The sequence below is a fragment of the Geotrypetes seraphini genome, chromosome 15 (genome assembly GCF_902459505.1).
Source record: "Geotrypetes seraphini chromosome 15, aGeoSer1.1, whole genome shotgun sequence".
NCBI classification, from domain to species: Eukaryota; Metazoa; Chordata; class Amphibia; order Gymnophiona; family Dermophiidae; genus Geotrypetes; species Geotrypetes seraphini.
The window spans coordinates 43,417,909-43,440,771 of NC_047098.1; the positions used below are offsets into that span (position 1 = coordinate 43,417,909).

Here is a 22,863-nt window from a genome sequence, read left to right on the forward strand (position 1 = left end):
CCTCTCACCGTGAGACTGACATATCTCTGAGGCATCCAAAAACAGCAACAGTGGCAGTGCTCTGAACAGGCCTCTTTGCGGCCTTCCCTCTGCCGCATCACATGACATAATGGGCGAAGCAGTCCGTTCAGAGCGCTGCTGCTGTTTTTGGATGCCTCAGAGGTATGTCAGCCTCACGGTGGGAGAGTCGGTGGGGTCCTGCTGCACAGAGGGATGGGAGTTAAGTGTAGTAATGGCACGATTAATTCTATTTTTTTAAATCAGGGGGACTGCCTTGAAAAAGCCGGTATGGCAAAACATGTCAGCAACTGCCCTCAGCTGACAAAGTTGAAACAGAAGCTGAAGTCACAATAAAGCTAAGGGCTCCTTTTACTAAGCTGTGCTAGCGGTTTTAGCGCACGCTACAATGCCGCGCACGCTAGACGCTAACGCCTCCATTGAGCTGGCGTTAGTTTTTCCGCGTAGCGTGCGCTAAAAACACAGCTTAGTAAAAGGAGCCCTAAGTGTCTCAGTTCAAAATATTTAAAGAATAACTTAAGTATTTAACGTATTAAGATATTTAAGATTGAAAAAGTATATATAAAAATACAAAATTTGAAATAAGCTTGTTTTCTTAAGGATTGATGACAATTTAGCAGCCCTTCAAAACAAACTGCTGAAGATTACTGTAGATCCTAAAAGCACTTAACATGTAAGTACTGAGAGCGGTAATATTGCATGGATTGAATAACTGATATTTCATAGCGATTCACTAGTTAAGAGCTGCTGGAATCAAGGTCAAATCACTCCTGTTGTTCTATGTCAGGGGTAAGCAATTCTGGTCCTTGAGAGCCACAGGCAGGTCATATCCACAATGAATATGTATGAGATGGATTTGCATGCACTGCCTCCTTAAGATGCATATTTATTGTGGATATCCTGAAAACCTGCCTGTGGTTCTTAAGGACTGGAATTGCCTACCCGTGTCCTATGTGATTCAACCTCAGAAATCAGTCTTATTGCTAATGGAAAAAGTTTGTTTCTCCTACAGTAATCGCATGCCTACTGCTTCCCTTTTTTAACAGAAATAAATTGTCCTTACTATTCTTATTAATAATTTCATTAGTGCCCTAATGAGGTAGACATCCAACTTAGTCTATATAAATGGCTGCTCATGTAAAAGTGTTTCTCTTAAAAGTACTAGTCATTTAGAATGGCTCTACACCTGCAGTTGTTTAGACAACAATTTCAGTTATATGAGACTACAGCAGTCTTCTCGACTCTCTCCTTTTTGGATTTTCAGGATTACCACAATGAATATACGAGGGCTGTTCAAAAAGTATCAGACTTGAATTTTTCTTGTATAAACAAATAAAGCTAGGGAGGCATGGTTTGGTGCACGTATGTAGGCGATCCAAATGCGTGCACTTGAATTTTTTACTGCCTACAGAAGCTGTCAGTCGCTGGCAGACTGCCGATGAGTGAGGAAGTGTAAGTGAGCGCCGTCAGATTTTCTTTTTTGACAAAATGACAGAAAAAGTTGAACAACGCTACTGCAATAAATTTTGCGTAAAGTTTGGTGATTACCAAGTGAAAACAATCCGCAAGATTCAACAGGCCTTTGGGGACGAAGCAATGGGCACCACACAGATAAAGGAGTGGTACAACCGCTTCAGAGATGGCCACATATCAGTGGAGAGTGAAGCACATTCTGGTAGGCCCTCAACATCCAGAAATGAGATCGTCATTGACTAAGTGAGGACCCTGGTGATGCAGGATCATTGAATCACGATCAGAGAACTTGCTGACGAGGCGAGCATCAGTGTTGGATCCGTTCATTCTATTTTGACTGAGGATTTGGGCTTCCAGAGAATTTCAGTGAAGTTTGTGCCAAAGCTGCCAACGAACTTGCCCATTCTTCACATTTGACACGGAGTTTCCTGGCCAAACACAACACACCAGTGATTCCTCAGGCTCCCTACATTCCCGACATGGCTCTGTGTGACTTCTGGCTTTTCCTCAAGCTGAAAATGCCCCTGAAAGGGACCAGATTTCAGTCAAGAGAAGACATATGCAGAATGCGATGGACCAGTTGCAAGCAATTTCAAAAGAGGCGTTCTAGCACTGCTTCTGACAGTGGCAGAACCGTTGGAAGAAGTGTTTGGCAGCCCAAGGGGACGACTTTGAAGTATAAGATTTTTGTATCTGAATATGAGTATTTTTTATGTTTTTATGAATAAAGGTCTGATACTTTTTGAACAGCCCTCATACATGTGACCTGCATACATTTGCATGTTCTTGAAAAACAGATAGACAGGATTCTTTAGGACCGGTTTGGGAAGATTTGGCAAGTACCAAAGGCTCTAAGTAAGATAGCTGAACATCCCCCCACCTTGAGGAACCTACTTTTGCCGCAAACTTGGCTATGGTATTTTTCCCTCTTTCCCTTATACCCACACTAAGTTTGCTAGGGCAAATCTTCAATGTACAAGTAATTTGTATTAAAGTATATTGGATTAGGATGCTCTCTAACAGTCAAAATAAATTGAACACAAGTGCTTCTACTGAATTTAATACATTATTTCTCTAGTTACTGTAAATATAGACAATATAGCTCAGTACAGTTTTAAATGTCCAGTCACTATATCTATAAGCCTGGATGGTCCTGGTCCTATACCTAAAACTGTTCTGGAGCCTGGAGCAATTTGAGTACGACCAGCATCCTGGATTAAACTGACAGTTAATCCCACTTCTTTTGCATGGCTGAGTAGCTGAATTATAGCCTCTTCATCTGGAGCTCTGACTACTACTTTTGGCTGCCCACAGTATTCCCACTGCTTCAGCAGCTCTGGGTTTATTTTGAGGACTTGCTTGTAGGCAGAAACTGCAGCATGGGCACATTGTGCAGCTACTTTACCCTTCCCCATCTTCAGATCACTACGGACAATCAGCACCATTTTGAACTCCCCATTTTCTCCCATGATGTTTACTTCAGTGTTGCTCTCTGTTCCAGATACAGCCGTCATCTTTATGGTACGTCTTCTGAAACGTTCATGTAGACCCCAGCCTAGCCAAAAACTACAAGCTACCCCAGCTGCCAGAGTGAAAGCACTGGGATTAGAAAAATAATCCATCATAATGAATCTGTAACTCGTCTAAAATATAAAAAAGAAAAAAGTTAAAATGTAACAGCGTATATGACAAACAGCACTTGAATATGTTATTAAATATATCATGGTTTGTATCTCATTATAAAATGTCAAACAAACCTTAGACCTAGCGCTCAAGCCTTCTATTTTTTTTTTTCCAAGTTAAATTTGGGTAAATCTAGCAGAAGAAAAAAAAAGTTTCAACACCATTTGCTTGTTTCCTGTTCTCCAGGGTGGACTTGCACTCCTATCTTGGACCACTGAAGGAAGTGCCTGTCTTCAGCTGCTTTGGGACACAACCATTATGGAGCAAGTGAGGATTTATCTAAACCAGCTCTCTTGTCCATTCTGTGGCATTTGGGATTCATTTTGGAGTGGAGCTCAGATCTTCATTGGCTGGACTTTATTTTATTAGTTTTACTTATTTTATTTTAGTCTGTTTTTATTTCTGTTAAATTCTATTTAATTTTACTGTCTTAGTTTTATTTTTGATGGATATGTACATACATATATAACTTTTTCATTTTCAGTATTTTCTTGGCACTTTAGCTTGGAATGTGGGCCCATTCAAGACAGAGAGGGAAGTTTCTAAGTGCCTTAAAACAATGTAATCCATAAATTATAATCCACTTAGTTTTAGGCAGAATAGAAATGTTAAAAATAAATATTGACCTGAAATGTACTTGGTGCCTGATTACCTAATGTCAAGAAGTGAGAGTTGAAAACTAACATAAAAATAGCCTTACTGGGTCAGCCCAATGGTCCAACTAAACCTGTAGCCTATCATTAGGGTGTCCAATCCAAGTCACTAGTACCTGGCAAAAACCCAAATAGTAGTGGCTTCCCCTATGTCTGTCTCAATAACAGACTATGGACTTTTCCTCCAGGAAACTGTCCAAACCTTTCTTAAAACCAGCTATGTTAACTGCTCTTCCACAACCTCTAGCAACGCATTTCAGAGCTTAACTATTCTCTGAGTGAAAAAAAATATTTCCTCCTATTGGTTTTAAAAGTAATTCCTTGTAACTTCGTCAAGTGTCCCCCTAGTCTTTATAATTTTTTGAACGCAATACTCAAGGTAACAGTGCACCATAGAACGATACAGAGGCATTATAAGATTCTTAGTCTTGTTAACCATCCCTTTTTAAAAAAAAATAATTCCTAGCATCTTGCTTGCTTTATTAGTCACTGCTGCACATTGGGCAGAAAGCTTCAATGTATTGGCCACAATGACACCTAGATCTTTTTCATGGGTGCTGTTGAACATTTCCTGGAATTTACAGGTGTGACCAATGATATAAAAACAGATTGTGAATGAATCAAAATTAAGTGCCTGTATTATAAAGCCACGCTAGTGGCTGCAGCACAGTAACGGCCCCGAAGCCCATAGAGATTTAAAGGGCTTTGGGGATGTTGCCACGCAGCAGCTGCTAGCGTGGCTTTGAAAAACAGGCCCTAAGTGAATATATTCAAATTTGGAAACTCAGATGAGGTGTAGTGACAAAGCTTTGAGACCTTGTAATTAAAAGATTAAGCTCACAGATTGGCATTCCTTGTTTAAATTGCTATGGAAGATCAGAAGGTTGATTTTGTGACTTAAGACATAGTCAAATTTATAGACCATTGTTCATAAGGTTCTCAGAGGAACAGGAAACTTGGCTGTTTTACAGAGAGAATCTGTTCCTTGTAGATTAGAATATACAATGCTAATTGGGAGGTCATATAGATGCCAGGATGTAGATGTCAAGACTAGGCTTTTTACTGACATGATTAATATTTGAAAAGGTCAGCGATCAAAAGTGATTTAGAAAGAAAAAGTGAAAACACTGCTACCTGCTGGGTTTAAAAACTTAACAGAATGGACTTTTAATGTTAACACTGATGTAAGGCATTTTTGGAAAGGAAATCATGTGATCAACTGTGCCATTGTATTCTAAAGCATGATAATTATTACAAATGATGTCACATAGGGTATAAATCTGTTTGTCCTTGCTTTCTCCCTTTGAAGATCATTGAAATTCTGATGGCTTGCTCTTCCCAGATAATAGGAGCACAGATAATAAAACCTAATTATTTATTACATGGCATTTTCTCATGTCTGTTGTTTGAATTCACAGAACGGAGTCTCTAGCCCAGTCATGTGGGAGAGAGAATCCATTCTGGCAATTCTTTTGGCCTTGATGTTCAAGTCTTCCAGCTTGGCTTGAATAGCGCTAACCCCCAAGGTGGACCCTAGCATCTGGTAACTATGGTTTGGGTTATTTTTCCCAATGTGCATCACTTTGCATTTGTCCACATTAAATTTCATCTGCTGTTTGGATGCCCAGTTGTCCAATTTCCTAAGGCCTGCCTGCAAATTTTCACAATCTGCATGCGTTTTAACAACTTTGAACAGTTTAGTGTCATCTGTAAATTTAATCACCTCACTCATTCCAATTTCCAAATCATTTATAAATAAGTTAAATAGCACTGGTACCAGTACAGATCCCTGTGGCACTCCACTATTTACCCTTCTCCATTGAGAAAAATGGCCATTTAACCCTACCCTTTGTTTTCTATCTGATAACCAATTCCTAATCCACAAATGAACACTGCCTCCTATCCCATGGCTCTTAATTTTTTCAGGAGCCTCTCATGAGGAGCTTTGTCAAAAGCTTTCTGAAAATCTTTATGCACTACATCAATTGGCTCACTTTATTCACACCGTCAAAGAAGTCAAGCAAATTGGTGAGGTAAGATCTCCCTTGGCTGAATCCATGCTGACTGCCCATTAAATTATGTTTGTCTATGTGTTCCTCAATTTTTTTAATTTTTAATTTAAATTTTAAACTTTTGACTTAATCATCAGTCAAGAAAAAATACAGTGTTAACAGAAATATTCCTTACAAGAAAAACTTCTTGGAAATTTAAACAATGAAATAAGTCACAATGTATTAGTCCTCAATAAGTGGTGGAGGAGCTGTAAATAGACTGAACATTTAAAAGGAAACTTTTACAAAGGAAAAATAGATGGAGCTAGTAGGTGTCAGAACATATCCTCTCTGAGCTTATACTGAGATGAAACAGGTTCACTTAGTAGTTACAGATTGCCTGTGGGCAGATATAAAGCTAGAGAGCTGTTGTGGTTCATAGAAAACATATCAACTGTCTTGATAGACCATAACAGGGGTTCCTCAAGACAAATGTTGCACCCAACTGCAATGCCTGGGGGTCTCAAAATGAGAAATTGTTTCCTTCTCTTTTGTGTAGTACGAGATACATTATACATAAAGGGAACATCTTTATATTTGAAAAATAATTTTAACATCCATTCCCTGTCTGAATCTATAGCGAACTGTACCAGCAATGTAGCTGTATCCTGCGCTTCAGTTTCTGACCTCTCTAAGAAATTTGTTAAATCCAAACTATCAGCAGATAAATTCTGCTGGTTAGGATTTTGAGATTTAAGTCTCCTAGGAAGGTAATAAATTTTTAAGAGGTGGATATGAAGTTTCTGGAACCTTAAGAACTTCAGTTAAATATTTTTTAAACATGTCATGTGCTGATAAAGGAAACTTTTTTTTGAAAGTTTATAATCCAAAGATTACTTTTCTTAGTGGCATTCTCCAGCATTTTTATCTTGAAATTAAGATTCCCACTGCCTTAATCCAAGTTAAGGCCTGGGTCTCAACTACTTTTACTCTGGAGCCATGTTCATCCACTTTACTCTCAAGACATGAAACTTGATTCTTTATATCCAAATTTTCAGATAAAACTGCTGTGTAACATTGTGAAAATTGCTGGAACTGAGTTCCCAAAGTGAGTTGCAAATTTGAAATTGCCTCCCAACGCGTTTCCATATTGAATTCCTTCGACCTTTGCATAGGCACAACACTGCTCCCTAAGCCCTCTGTAGAAAATAATGTACCTGTAGCCACAACAGCTTTTTTTTCTGTCAGGAAAACAGCTCTAGTAGCCTCCTCAGCCCTCCATGCAGAGCCATCATCTACATTCTGCTGGGTCAGGAAAGGAGCATTCCGGAACGGTTCCTCCTCCATCTGCCATCCCATTGCCTCGGGATGAGTCGGAGGACTACACTTCTCCAGGGACAAGGTGGCGCCCTCAAGAGAGAGATCACACGCTTCAGCCTGCATGTATCTCATTGCCGAGGATCCTCCCGGTTGCCGAGTTCAGACTCGCACCACAAACGCGTTCATTGGCCCTGCCATTACAGCGGATTCATCCGGGAAAACCCGGATCTTTGATTTTCTTTTGACCATAGAACCCGGTCAAGGAAAATTATCTGCAGGAACTCTGATGGTGTCTCCATGGCCGCGTTCAAGCTACCATCTTAGGTAAGCTCTTCCTCACCCATCGTGTTCCTCAATTTTATTGTTTATAATCATTTCCTCTATTTTACCTGGCACTGAAAGACAGGATTACTGGTCTGTAATTTCCCAGATCTCCCCTGAAAACCTTTATAAAATCAGCATTAACATTGGTCACCCTCTAATCTTCAAGTACTACAGAATATTTTAGCATACTTGATGCCTGATTACAGGTTACAGATCACTTACAGCAGGCCAGCAATTTCATATCTGAGTTCTTTCAGTACCCTGGGTTGTATACCTTCCGATCCAGGTAATTTATCCCTTTTGAACTTATCAATTTGGCTTAGTACATCTTCCAGAGTCACCAAGATTTTTCGGTTCCTCCACATCATCACCCTTTAAAACCATTAACAGTTTAGGTAAAGCTCTTACAACTTCTTCCATGAAGACCAAAGCAAAGAATTATTTCAGTCTGTCCATTATGGCCTTTTCCTCCCTGAGCGCCCCTTTTGCTCCTTTACAGTGGTGGGCGGTCAGGGCCTTTAGGGGATTTGCCCTACCCTCTAAAGGCCCTGAGGACATGGCTCTGAATTTTATTGGTTGAGCAGGCAACAGGCAGCTGGTGCGCAGCCAATCAACTTCAGATCAGTATTGTCAGGGCCTTCAGGAAGGGTTCAGGGAATCACTATCCCCCTCTTTTATTAAGGCATGTAGCTGAATTAGCACTCACTAAACGCTAACGTATCCATAGAATATAATGGACGCGCTAGCATTTAGCGCATGCTAAATCGGCTAGCGTGCCTTATTAAAAGGACCCCTATATCATACAACTCTCAATGCAACTCTCATAAATCTTGAAACCACAAATATTTAAATCATCAGTAGAGAAAAATACTTAAGGCCAGAGGGACAACTACTTCATAAGGAGGAAAAAGCATCAGATCCACGTCTGCTGCCAGAACTAGTCATGCATGCAAACTAGAGAGGGAACAAACCTCATCGGCTTAAAAAACCTCCTTGTGCCACCCCCCCCCCCCCTATTAAATTCATTCAGTTATGCTTGTGTCTATGTTCGTATTCATATTTAATAATAACTTTAAATGTTCTATGTTAAACGTTGGGTGCACTCCAAAAATGCAGTTCTTCAAGCTTAATAAATTAGTCCAATGGTTGAAAAACTTGTTACTTATCATCTGTGTACTATTCACTGGTGTGCAGCTCCTTCCTTTAATCCACTTAAATGCTCATTGATGTACTCCACTTTACTGGTCCTCTGACTTTGGCAAGCCAGCATTTTGCTTCGTGCTGCTTCAGGGATTAGGACCCGATGATCTTAGGCTTCACAAAGTGCCTGTCTCGCTTCTCTTTTCCAGCTGTATTCTGGTCATAAATCCAATAAGGTCTGCTTTTTCTTTTTGATGCAGTTTGACTGGCTAAGCAGGCTGCCTACTCAACAAATTCAACTGCATCTGCAAAAAGGAAACAAAAATAAAAAAGCAGGGCTGTACAGTTAGGGATTCACTGAATCCCCTGAAAGCCCTCACCACACGCCACTACTCCTTGATCATCCAACAGTCCCACGGATTCCCTCATAGGTTTTTTGCTTTTAATGTTTAAAAAAAAAAAAAAAAAATAGTTACTATGAGTTTTTGCCTCTTTGGCAAGTTTCTTTTCATATTCTTTTTTAGCTTTCTTTATCAATGCTCTACATCTAACTTGTCAGTGTTTATGTTTCTTCTTATTTTCTTCATTTGGATCCTTTTTCCATTCTTTTAAAGATGTTTGGAGGGTTTTTTTTTTTCCCTCTAATAGCTTCTTTCACTTCACCTTTTAACCATGATGGCTCTCATTTTCTCTTCTTTCCACCTTTTTTAAAACAATGAATGCATCTGGTCTGGGCCACAATGGTATTTTTAAAATAACATCCATGCCTGGTTTATAGTCCTAACTTCTGTCACCAATCTTTTTAGCTTCTTTTTAACCATTTTCCTCATTTTATTGTAGTCGCCCTTTTGAAAATTAAATGCTGCTACAGTAGAGTTCTTTAAGGATGCCATTCCAGATATCAGCTCAAATTTGATCACGTTATGCATGATCACTGTTTCCCAGTGGATCCAACACAGTTACCTCCTGTACTATGCCTTGCATTCCACTAAGGACCAAATCTAAAATAGCTTCCCTTCTTGCTGGTTCCTGGACCAGCTCCAAAAAGCAGTATTTTATGAAGTATAGGAATTTTACCTCCCTAGCACTTCCTGATGTAACATGGAAACAAGTGAATCAAGTAGCTGTTTGGTAAGCTTATAAGTAGGTATAAAACTCTGAAATTGGATAGCCTGGTAAACTGAATCATTATATTTGTGTTTTCCTTCCCTAGGAGCAGATAAACGAGATACTGTACTATGATCACTTTTCTATGCATCACGTTTCCTTCTGGCTTGCTTGAAAACTGTATCTGCTTTGAACTTGTTTTATATATTCTTCTGTGTCAAGCAAAAGCCTGTACTATGTTCTCCATAAAGAAATTATTGACATGTAATCTCTTACTGGACCATTCAATGTTCAATATTACTAACTGTGGTAGGTCTTGCACTGTCTACATATTAATAGCAAAGAATAATATGGGGTGAACTCAAAACCAAAAAAAGAACTACAGAAAATGTACAAGGTACAGGAATTTTATTCAAATCAATAAAATGAAAATCATTAAAAAGGTGGTATCCAAAAAACAGTCCTTGATGTTAAATAGTGCGTACCTGACATTATCTGTGTTTCGAAAACACTTCTTCGTCAGGGGTCCAAGATGTTCAGTACATTAATATGCAAGAACTGTATGGATAACAGCAATCAGCGTTTCTCTGAGCAGCCTTTTCTACAGGAGGATTTTCATTGCCTGTGTTTCTAGAACCATTGTTCAATTGCTGTTATCCATACACTTCTTGCATATTAATGTACTGAACATCTTAGACCCCTGACGAAGAAGTGTTTTTCGAAACACGGACCATGTCGGGTCCACACTATAACATCAAGGACTGTTTTTTGGATACCACCTTTTTATTGATTTGAATAAAATTCCTGTACCTTGTACATTTTCTGCAGTTCTTTTTTTGTTTCGTTGTCACAATTTTACTGCAGTTCTGTTGGTTTCTTTTTTGTTTTACCTTGTGGGGTGAATTCCCCATTTACCACACAGGGCACACAATTAGTGATACCAGCAGCATCTATTTACTTACACCATCTTGTTCCTATCAAGCATGTCAGACATATAGTAACAATTATGCAATTTAAATTAATACATATAAAATACATATTTAAATTAATACATATAAAATTTTGGCACTGTGGCTTGCAAATTTCAGACCTGTGTCCTTACTTACATTCATATCACAACTATGTGAAACTAAGCTTATTTGTGTTAGTTCATGATGATGTAATTTAATCTATTTCAGTAGTTCTCAATCCAATCTTCTAAGAATTTCAATAGATCAATAATGAATATGGAAGAAAGAGAATTACATTCATGAGGGACAATGCATGTAAATCTCTTTATTCATTAAGGCTAGCCTGAAAACCCAGGGTGTACCCAAGGACGGGGCCAAGGACCACTGAGTTACTGTACCAAAGTGCAACATAAGGCTGCCATCAGCTAGCTGATATACAACTAGGGTTACTAAAAATAAAGTCAAGTTGCAAAGGAAGTTAAGCCACCTACTGTCATAGCTGTATTCTAACATTAACTAGAAGAAAATAAAAAACAGGAATTGCACTAGTCAGTAATAATGCAACAACAATAACTCCCCAAAACTGTGCTGAATAGTGGCTCAGAGGAACTGCAATTCAAAATAAATCAGGTATCAGTAAATAACAGTGCTATCCCAGCACTTGTTGAATGACAAATCTATGCCATTGATTGGCTTTACTGTCACTGAAAATTCACATCATATCACTCTTTTTAAATACTTAAGAGAATGTGAAACGCAACTATTTTAAATGTGAACAATAAAATTCTTTATGCTGCCACTCTGAGTTCAAAATGCACACAATGTAAAGTACTCCATGTAGTCCTAAAATAGTTCATAAATACCGGTAAGTCAAAAACTTAAATGCTTATCTAGGTAAATTCCCTGATAAATTGTTGACGCATCTAACAAGAACTCTGTTTAGAATTCTTCTTCAGGGATTTGTTGCATCTAACTTTCATATCACAAATTTCTTGCAGTTGGGCTCATAGTGTTTTTGTCTGGTGATCCAATCTGAATAGTTAAATGATGTCTTGACATCATCACTTGAAACAACTTTATTTTACTGACAATAACTTTGAAAGATCACACTTAAAGGATCCACACAATTTTACAAAAATTGGCCAGTAGATGGAATATAAACTTCACTATATTATATAAATCAACATCTATGATCTAAAAAACAGTAGCTCAACCCAAATGTGACTATCATTATGTATATTCAAATGATAGTGTTCTATTCCAGTGGTTCCCAACCCTGTCCTGGAGGAACACCAGGCCAATTGGGTTTTCAGGCTAGCCCTAATGAATATGCATGAAGCAAATTTGCATGCCTATCACTTCCATCATATGCAAATCTCTCTCATGCATATTCATTAGGGCTAGCCTGAAAACCCGATTGGCCTGGTGTTCCTCCAGGACAGGGTTGGGAATCACTGTTCTATTCTACTGCCTCATTAAGTCTCCATGGACCTACTGCCTTCAAATGATGGATCCAATACTGTTCATGGATAGCAAGATGAGATGATAATCTAAACTTTACGGTAAATTATAGCTCTACACAAGTTTAATTTTTGGATGTAATAGTTATGAAAGAGGGCCATAAATTGGTTACTATAGTATTCAACAAACCCACTGATCTTAACAATTACCTTCATTATTCTAGTTGTCATCCATGAACGTTAAAAGATTCTTTGCTCATCAATCAGTTCTTAAGAATTGGGTGTATTTGTACTTTGGAAACTACATTCAAAATTGAAGCTCAACAGCTATTTAAAAAGTTTTAAGCACAAGAATATCCAACCATAGTTATTAAAAAAGCTTATTATAGGGCTTTATTTGCAAACTAGTCATTAAGCCCGTTACATTAACGGGTGCTAGAATACATGTCTGTCTGTCTCCCTTCCGCTGACTCTCTTTCTCTCTCCATGGCCCCCTTTCTCTGTCTGTCTTTCTGTTCCTCTCCCTGCCCCTGTGTCTTTCTTTCTTTCTGTCTCCCTCCCTCCCGCTGTCTGTCTGTCATTTTCCCCCATTTTCCTGTGCCCAGCAGCATTTCCATCCCACTTACCTATGCAGCAGCAACAGCATTTCCCTCCTATCCCCCCCTTTCTTGTGCAGAAGCAGCAGCGGTATTTCCCTTCCCCTCCAAGTCCCTGTATAGCAGTAGCAGCATTTTCCCCCACCCCCCTTTCCCTTCTCTTACCACGATCTGGCCTGCTCCGTTTGGCCCCTCCCCCTTCTTTTAGTGCCGTTGCTCTGCTCGATCTGGCCTGCTCCTGACCCTCCCACCGCCGACAAACCTCTGGGCGAAGGTGAACGCCAGTCCCAAGTCTGAGCGATCCTCCCAAACTTGACCTCCCTTACCCGGGTTGCGTTAGCCAGTGCTAATGTGTGCAAGCGGCTGTAGCACCGGCTTCTCCACCCGGACCCTGAGCACGCGCCGCGCTCCGCCCCTTAGCTACCCGGAAGTACCGGGCTTCACTCGCCTGCTCCCAGTGGGCCAAGAGAGAGGGGGGAGTGGCTGCCGTGGTGATCTGGCCGACTCCCTGGTGACAGGAGCCGCGGCGGCACCTTTAAAGTGAAAAAATAACTGTGGCAAGGGAGCCGGCCAACTGGCAGTTCAAGTTGGAGCTTTGGTCTGGCCTGCTCCCTGCCCGCCTTGCCGTATTGTATTTTTTATTTGAAAGACGCGGCGGTGGCTCCTCTCATGATCCCCACCTGCGTCGGAAGTCTGACCCAGGCGGGGATCGTGAGAGGAGCCACCGCCGCTTCTTTCAACTAAAAAATACAATACGGCAGGGAGCAGGCCAGACTGAAGCTCCAACTTGAACTGCCAGTTGGCCGGCTCCCTTGCCACAGTTATTTTTTCACTTTAAAGGTGCCGCCGCGGCTCCTGTCACCAGGGAGTCGGCCAGATCACCACGGCAGCCACTCCCCCCTCTCTCTTGGCCCACTGGGAGCAGGCGAGTTCAGGTGAAAGGAAGAACTACATACCTGTTTAGCTCGTGGTTTTAAAGTTAGGCGGCCAGGCCAGGTCTTCAAAGCAGCTGCAGCCGCGGGTTTAAAGTTAGGCGGTCAGGTATTCAGAGCGGCAGGGGGAGGCAACCTTTTATTCAATGTCTGCCGGGTAAAGCGCCGTGCCGAGTAGAGGAAGCAAACGCCGTGGCAGGAGAGCAGGGAGTGAGTTTTTCCTATACGGTTGTTTGGGGGGGGGGGGTTGTGAACAGGAAGTCGAGCAGAGGCGGGAGTGAGCTGTTCAGCTTCCCCTATCTTGGCAAACCGCTCTGGCGAAAATGTAGTGAAGTGCCGCGTGGGGCCGTAGAAAGAGCGGGGCATGCTGCAGTCTTGGCGGCCACGGACATACGGATCACGGAAGCACGCTGATAAGACTGCGCATGCGCCGCTTACGGTTTTATTATATAGATAGAGTGTTATTGTTGAAGTCCAGACATGGAAGACCAACAATGGACTATCAGATTTGCTTGTTTAAACATTCTACATCAGCTGTTTCCGTGGCTCAAATTCTTCAGCATCAATGGCATGTATTAAAGTTTCACCCTATCTTTAAATTGGGTCCATGCATTGCATATTCAAGAAGACACAATATAAGACATTGTGGTTCAATCTGTGTTACAGACTGACCAAGCCTCAGATGGACATCATCAGTCTTGTGGTCAATGTAAGGCATATTCTATATCTTTAAATATTTCCTAGTGGACTCACCCACATACCTTGAGAACATACATATTAAAATCTTTAACTACTTGTGAATCTTTATTTGTAGTCCATGTGACAAAATCTATGTAGGATGAACCATCATATCCATGAGGATGCGGTTGGGTGAACATCGAAGTAGATTTAACACAAAAACTACTACAGCTTCTTTGACCATTTTTAGGATGCAAGTCATGAGTTTGACCAAATTAGATGGATTGTCATTGAACATGTGAAAAAATCTGTATTTGGGGGGCAATAGACATCAACGTCTTGCTATCCAGGAAGAGTAATGGTTCCATCATTTGAAGGCAGTAGGTCCATGGGGACTTAATGAGGCAGTGGAATGGAAAACTATCATTTTAACATACATAATGACAGTCACATTTGGGAAGAGCTACTGTTTCTTAGATCAGAAATTTGATTAATATAATATAGTGAAGTTTGTAAAAAGTTTTTTGATTGGATAATCTTTATAAAATTGTATGGATTCTTTGTGTGAACTTTCAAATTATTGTCAATGAAATAAAGTTGTTTCAAGTGATGATGTGTCAAGATGTTGTGTAGTGTACTATTCAGATTGGCACCAAGTTCAGATATATTATGCAACGGATCTCTGGATGAAAACACTATGAGCCCAACTGCAAAAAAATTTGTGATATGAAAGTTAGATGCAACAATTCTCTGAAGAAGAATTTGAAATGGAGTCCTCATTGGATGCATCAATAATTTCACAGGGAATTTAACCAGATAAGCATTTAAGTTTTTGACTTACTGGTATTTATGAACTATTTTAGGACTACATGGAGTACTTTACATTGTGTGCATTTTGACTCGGAGTGGTAGCATATAAGAATTTTATTGTTCACATTTTAAGATTGTTGTGTTTCACATTTACTAAGTGTATAAAGAGGAGCAATATGATGTGAATTTTCAGAGATAGTAAAGCCGATCAGCAGCATCAATTTGTCTTTCTACAAGTGCTGGGATAGCATTTATTCACTAATACCTCTTCTCATGTAAACTATATTAGTGATTTATTTTGAATTGTTGCTCCTCTGAATCACTATTCAGTGCAATTTTGGGGAGTTATAGTTGTTGCATATTTAATTTTCTCCCCTGCTTCTGGATTGTTGGTATTATTTTCTGAAGTTTGTTCGTAACAAAACAAGTACTCTTCATATAGTCGTTAAAATCATTTGTGTTACACTCATCCCCCACCTTCCCCATTTATATCTCAAAATTATGAAATACAGTGAGAGAAGCTATGGCATTTGTTCTATCAAATTATTTGCCCCCGTTGTGGTGGTGGGGGGATTGAAAAGTAATTTTAAAGTAATGCTCCCATGAACTGCACGAAACAGATAACCACAATTTCTACAAGTTCAGCTATGTATAAAGGAGAATTAGTAGAAAGTTTACAATCTCCTATATATATATATATATATATATATATATATACCTAATATGCATCCAAACTTTTTAATAGTATTTAACATGTACGTTCAACTTGCAATAATAATAATCCATTTTCGATGCGACTCTGAAAGCGTTCCTGAGTTAGAGTCCACTTAAGCAAAAGCTATCCCATTTCTGGCCATTTCACTAACACAGAAATGGTCTTTTTAGAATATCCATTATATTCGCTCGTTAAAAGAATAATAATATCAATCTATACATTGCCTCTCCCCAAACCAATATACGCTTGTATCTAGTAAAGACAAAGGTATCTCACCCTGGCCATAAAAAGCTGCAGCTGAGTATGCGCACTGTTTTCATTCCAAAAGAGAACGGAAGTTTTAAAAGCTTCCGTCCCTTCCTAATGACGTCAGGGAAGAATACGTTAACCCTGCAAGCCACTTACATCGATTTTTATTTGGGAATCATTAAACGTTTACTAGCTTCTGTGTGCGCCATTCACCAGCAGCATAGGTAAAAGAAACAAAAACAAACGATGGTACGTGCAAGGTGGCATAACAATATACTACTTCCTCTTCATAGAATATCACTGAGATGAGGCTAAAAGAAAGCGCAAAGTGAAGAGGCGGGTAGCTGGCAGCGCGGGGCGGAAGTCTGGTGACGTACTTCCTGCGGTTAGAGTGACGCTGTGTAAGAAGGCTGAGGAGAGCTGTGGGGTGAGTGAGAGCTGTAAACATTAAGTATTTTACTAGAGAGCAGGAATAAGGAGATATTTACAGCGGGCTAGGGGGAGCGTCCCCGGTTTGCTGTTGAACACTTCTAAATCTCATTTCCAATTACATAAGCTTTGTGGGGTATTGTCACTGGTTGCAAATAAATAACTAGAAAAAGAAAGAAGTGTTAAAGGTTCTTCCCGGTGTCTGTCGTTGTATTCATGATGGGGAAGAGGAGCAAAAACTGTCATCCTGTCTATTGCTACGTCAGACTGAGAGAAAAATATTTTGTTTCCATTCTGTCTATTGAAGGTCATTAAATCTGTCATTCCTGATGCCGCTCTTGTGACTGATGTTAGTAACAAGGGCAGAAAGAATCGGCGTGATGGCAGATATCACTTGCTGGAAGGGATTCCTTATTATTAGGCTTGTGTAAGGGAAGGATTATGTGGGCAAAGTCTACACACGCCTCATTGTCCTCTATTTCAAATAGCTACTAGTGCTAACTTCTTATCATTCTTTAACGTAGTCATGTAGATTAACTACGTTTTATTTGTTAGGCACTTTTAATAACTTTATTGATGTTATTGATATAAAGATTACATTTCATACAAAGTTAATATGTAGTTATTCTGACGCACACTACAGATCTCTTTACTTGTTTATATTCATTTGATATGTTTCTGTTTTTCCTTTGGTAAACCTAGGGTGAGTTATTTATATGTATGGTGTACACTATTCAGTCAGAAGAATAATGCCTACATAATCGGGATTAAGTTAATTGAATTTTGAAATGATGGAAGATGCATTGTTCACCAAAGGGATGAGGACTGAGGAGAAAACTAGAAAAAAGGTGAATCTAAGGAAGGAGCTTATAGCTGCAAGTTTGGGGGGGAAGATAGGCAGTAATGAGTAAAAAAGTCTATGTAAAAATTATGTGGGAAAGCTTTACTGACCAAATAGGCATTGATTTTTTTTTTCTCTTGAAAGTAAAGAAAAAAGTTACTAGGTGTAGTTCTGGATTAGTGGTGGGTAACCTAGGGCCTGAATGCACCTGAGGCTTGCTACTTAATTCTGTGTGGACTCACAAGCTGAGATTTCCACCTTCCTGTCCAGGCCTACAGCAGCAATGAAAAGTACCAAGCCCAGTACCAGTCATAACTTCTGTGTCGAGGAGCCCTAATGCCCACATGCATCTTTCTGTTTTTCTGTTATTGTGTTACATTCACAGACTGGCTTCTTGGGATTTCACATTCATTTTTGTCTACATATTTTTACTTTTTGTTTGTGGTCACTATCCTGTGATTGAAGAGGGATTATCTATATTTCTTGTTCACACAAGCAGAATAGGGAGATGGAGGAGATACTGAAGAGAGTTACGGACATGGAGGGATGCTGCCCAATTACAGCTATCTAAGAACTTATAACTGCCATTTTAGTAATAAATCATCTGTCCCCTAAATAGATACCTTTATATTGCTGCTTGTTAAGAAAAAGGGAAAATCCTATTGGTGTATAAAACTGTCAGTTAAAATGAACAAAGCTGCTTTCTAAGAACTTTTAGCTGCCATTCATCCATCATTCTGCAAAGTGAATTTCCTCATGAAACCCTCTATAATTCTGCTGCTTTTTTTAAAATTCAATTAGTTATTATATGTAATATGTATTGTTTTTAATATTTTGTATGCTTTTTGGATACCACCTAGGTTTAGGCGGTGTATGAATTTTTAAATAAAATACATTTTCTGTTTTTTTTAACTGGTAAGTAACATAGTAGATGACAGCAGATAAAGATTCAAATGGTCCATCTAGTCTGCCCAACCTGATTCAATCTAAAAATTTGTTTGTTTTTTTTTCTTCTTCTCCTTAGCTATTTCTGGGCAAGAATCTAAAGCTCTGCCCGGTACTGTTCTTAGGTTCCAACTACTGAAGTCTCCATCAAAGCTCACTCCAGTCCATCTACACCCTCCCAGCCATTGAAGCCCTCCCAGCCCATCTGCCCCCAAATGGCCATATACAGACACAGACCATGCAAGTCTGCCCAGTACTGGCCTTAGTTCTTCAATATTTACTATTATTTTCTGATTCTAGATCCTCTGTGTTCATCCCACACTTTTTTGAACTCTGTCACTGTTTTCCTCTCCACCATCTCTCTCGGGAGTGCATTCCAGGCATCCACCACCCTCTCTGTAAAGAAGAATTTCCTTACATTGCTCTTGAGTCTCCCACCTCTCAACCTCAAATTATGTCTTCTGGTTTTACCATTTTCCTTTCTCTGGAAAATATTTTGTTCTACGTTAATACCTTTCAAGTATTTGAACGTCTGAATCATATCTCCCCTGTCCCTCCTTTCCTCTAAGGTATACATATTCAGGGCTTTCCGTCTTTCTTCATATGTCTTTTGCCGCAAAACTCCTATCATTTTTGTCGCCCTCCTCTGGACTGCTTCAAGCCTTTTTGTGTCCTTCGCCAGATATGATCTCCAAAACTGAACACAATACTCCAAGTGGGGGCCTCATCAATGACCTGTACAGGGGCATCAACACCTTCGTTCTTCTACTGGTTACGCCTCTGTTTATACAGCCCCGCATTGTGTAGCTAAATGAGAGTAACTGTTCAGCTACAGGCAATAACAGATCAAATGACTTGGTTATGGAGACAACTTGCTAAAAAGAATACTAACAGGCTAGTTGCTCCATTAGTATATATATAGTGGATTGAGCAGGAATTTGCTCTCTTCCCATTGCTGGAGGGAATGTATGTTTCCATTGATCTAGCTGGACTTGGAGGGAATGACAGTTATCGGGGAATGAATGACTGTACCTTTTGAAGTGAGTTTTGCACTGGTCTCTATTTTCCTGCTAAATTTGTAACATTTACAGTATTTACAGTATTGTTTCTGGAAGTTTTCTCTGAGGATATTAAAGTTCTTGTTTTGGTTTTTGGATTAATATAAATGTCTCTGCTGTGTTGAGACATTGAGGTGGCTTTCTTCATTGGCATGTTTACATGCATGGATTTGATTCTTTGAATACACTGTTCTGTTATTTTGCATAGAGTAAGCGCTTTGTTCTATATCAGCTGTTGACATACAGCATTCAAGGAAACCATTGAATCCTATACATACTGTGCCAGTCAGTGATGGTGTGACTGTATTATACGAGGGGGTGCTGAAATGTTCTCAGCCCAATCAAGAAGAAAATGATATATTCATCCCTAAGTTCACACATTTGTCATAACATGTCTGAAGTTTCTGTAACCCTTCTAAAAATTACTTTGTCTGGTCACTGAAATACTGCTCTGCTGCTGTAATCGCCTCCAAATTACTCAAAAATTGTTGCCCTTTCAAACTCTTTTTATGGTTTGGAATCAGAAAATAGATGGAGCAAGATCTGGTGAGTAGGGTGGATGTTCTATGCACTGAAACTCCAACTGTGTCAAAACATCCATCGTTTTGCCAGCCTTGTGAGCAAGTGCATTGTCTTGCAAAAAGAGAGCTGCTTTCCGCAGCTTCCCTCTCCTTTATTCTTTCAGTGTCTCCTTTAATCGGCACAGCAAGTTACAGTAGTATTCTGCATTAACTGTTTGGCCCCTTGGAAGATAGTCGTTGCAAAACCTTCCTGATCCCAAAACACTGTGGCCATGACCTTTCCTGATGATTTTAGGGTCTTGAATTTCCTTAGCCTCAGAACTTGAGTGCTGAAAATGCTGAGAACTTTCTTAGAGATCAGACTCCATAGGTGACACTTGAGGGGAGGAATGCTGGCCTAGTGCCTAACCCTCAGTAAGCCTGGTTCTAAGAGAGAGGTTGTAGAGGCTCAGCATTAAAGATAGTTTTCACAGCAACCTGTGTACTACATATACTGTATAATTTGAATTTTATAACTTGCTAACACTTAAAAACTAAATAAAGCATTCAAATTATCTTAAGGCCATCTATACCAGTCTAACATACCAAGTACCTTAATAGGATTTACCGTATTTTCACGTAGATAACGCGCACCCGTGTAAAACGCGCACACGGGTATAGCGTGCGGAAAACAAAAATTTATGTAAAGAAATTTTTATATACTGCGCTCACGGGTATACCGCACATGCCGCCCCGACTCTCCTCTGGCTGCCCTGACTCTCCTCTGGCTGCCCTGACTTTCCGTTCGCTGCCCCGACTCTCCTCTGGCTGCCCCGACTCTCCTCTGGCTGCCCCGACTCTCCGTTCATCTGCCCCGACTTTCCGTTCGCTGCCCCGACTCTCCTCTGGCTGCCCTGACTTTCCGTTCGCTGCCCCGACTCTCCTCTGGCTGCCCCGACTCTCCGTTCACCTGCCCCGACTCTCCTCTGGCTGCCCCGACTCTCCTCTGGCTGCCCCGACTCTCCGTTCGCTGCCCCGACTCTCCTCTGGCTGCCCCGACTCTCCGTTCACCTGCCCCGACTCTCCTCTGGCTGCCCTGACTTTCTGTTCACTGCCCCGACTCTCCTCTGGCTGCCCCGACTCTCCGTTCGCTGTCCCGACTCTCCTTGCGCTGCCCCGACTCTCCTTTCGCCCGCCCTGCCCTGCTCCCAGCTCTGTAAGCATGCGCAATGGTCTGAGCATGCTTGCCGCTTAGTTTTCTGCGCCGGGTTGTGGGGGCGCGCTTTTGACCTGTCACCAAGGCGGTTTTTCTGGCGGTGTGCTTTTCACCACGTGGCTGTGGCCCCCCTCTATCTGGCCTTGTAATTTGCCCAGTGAATACTATTTTGACTATACAACAGCATCTCAGCCTTTGGGTAAGCCTATAAAAGATTAATGCTGCATGTAGAGCCCACATTTTAATTTGATCTCTTCAGATTGGTATTCTGCATATATCTACCCGGTAGTAGAGTTTATCAATTAAATTTAAATTTACCGCCATAATGGCAGGAATGAGACGAAAGTCATATACAGCGGACTTTAAGCTTCAAGTCGTTGCGAAAGCTGAGGAAATAGGCAACCGGGCCGCAGCGAGAGAGTTCGATGTTGGAGAAACATCGGTGCGTGAATGGAGAAAAGATAAGAAGGAACTGGAGAAATGCAATCCGCGAAAACGGGCACATCGTGGGGCCAAACCAAAATGGCCTCAGCTGGAGGATGACTTGAAGCAGTGGATTCTGGCGAGAAGGGAGCAAAATCAATCAGTCTCTACTGTTGCGATTCAGATGAAGGCAAAACTACTTGCCAATGGAAGAGGAATACCCGACTTCAAAGCTGGCTTCACATGGATCTCAAAATTTATGAAAAGGAACAGTTAGAATGAGAACAACTGTTGGCCAGCGACTTCCAGATGACTGGCAGCAAAAATTGATTGATTTCCGTGACTTTGTCGCCAAAGAAATATCTGAACTTGGCATCACTGCAAAGGACGTCATCAACATGGATGAAATTCCAATGGCATTCGACATTCCAGCGACAAGAACCATAGCCCCCACAGGTACTAAATCTGTTGCCATCACCACAACTGGGCATGAAAGAACGTGTTTTACAGTCGTTCTTGGTTGCTCAGCTAGCGGGGTTAAGTTAAAGCCCATGCTCATTTTCAAAAGGGTCACTATGCCCCGTGAAAAGCTGCCCACCAGTGTGGTTGTGCACTGCAACAAGAAGGGATGGATGGACTGCGACGTAATGAGATTGTGGGTAGATAAATGCTTTAGGGCAAGACAGGGTGGATTCTTTGCAAAAAAATCCTTGTTAATTTTTGATGCCATGGCTGCCCACAAAGAAAAAAATGTTCAGGCCTACATTAATTCTACTTGTGCCCACATCGCTGTGATACCTGGAGGCCTGACATGTAAGCTGCAACCACTTGACATCGCAGTGAATCATCCATTCAAGACTTTTATTAGAAAGGAGTGGGAGGAGTGGATGCAGAGCGGCATGCACGAGTACACACCTGCGGGGCGGCTGAAGCGGGCAACTTTCACAGAAGTCTGCAAGTGGGTGGCTTCAGCATGGGACAAAATAACACCAGATACCATTCGAAACGGATTTAGAAAAGCGGGCATTGTTTATGAAACCAATGACACTACGGGTACTACCAGTGCAGCGGAAGGAGGCAACAACATGGATATCAGCGATGATGATGACGATGATGATGATATTACTTCGGAAATAAATGAGGATCGTCTGCAGGCCGTGCTCACTTTATTTAATGACGATGATGACAATTCGGATTTTGATGGATTCAAGGATTCAGATGACTGTGATGATGATGACTGAATAAACCTGTAAACTTTATTTATTTACAACTTTACCGTAATTACGGTAACTGTATTTAGATTATTTTGTCCTCGATACTTCATTTGATCTACCGGTTAATGTTATAGTTTA

The 22,863-nt window shown here is 40.7% G+C and overlaps 2 protein-coding genes across 4 annotated transcripts in view; one reads left to right on the forward strand and one right to left on the reverse strand.

Moving 5' to 3' along the window:
- Positions 1-2,535: 2,535 nt before the first annotated feature.
- On the reverse strand, positions 2,536-16,389 carry PTRH2 (peptidyl-tRNA hydrolase 2). 2 transcript variants are annotated; one of them, XM_033922826.1, is made up of 2 exons: positions 16,256-16,389; positions 2,536-3,134 (listed from the first exon to the last, which is right to left on the reverse strand). In XM_033922826.1, the coding sequence occupies exon 2, from the start codon at positions 3,114-3,116 to the stop codon at positions 2,595-2,597; it is 522 nt and encodes a 173-aa protein (XP_033778717.1). In that variant the 5' UTR covers positions 3,117-3,134; positions 16,256-16,389; the 3' UTR covers positions 2,536-2,594. The 2 variants fall into 2 exon arrangements, with proteins under 2 accessions (XP_033778717.1, XP_033778716.1); XM_033922825.1 differs by lacking the exon at positions 16,256-16,389 and adding an exon at positions 16,127-16,233.
- VMP1 (vacuole membrane protein 1) overlaps positions 16,386-22,863 on the forward strand; it is a 288,381-nt gene continuing 281,903 nt past the window's right edge. The window contains exon 1 of one of the 2 annotated variants that reach the window (XM_033922822.1): positions 16,386-16,526. The gene's annotated coding sequence lies outside the window, so the exon portion shown is untranslated. Of the gene's footprint in view, positions 16,527-17,258; positions 17,377-22,863 lie in introns of those variants that run through there. The other variant, XM_033922823.1, reaches the window with a different exon arrangement.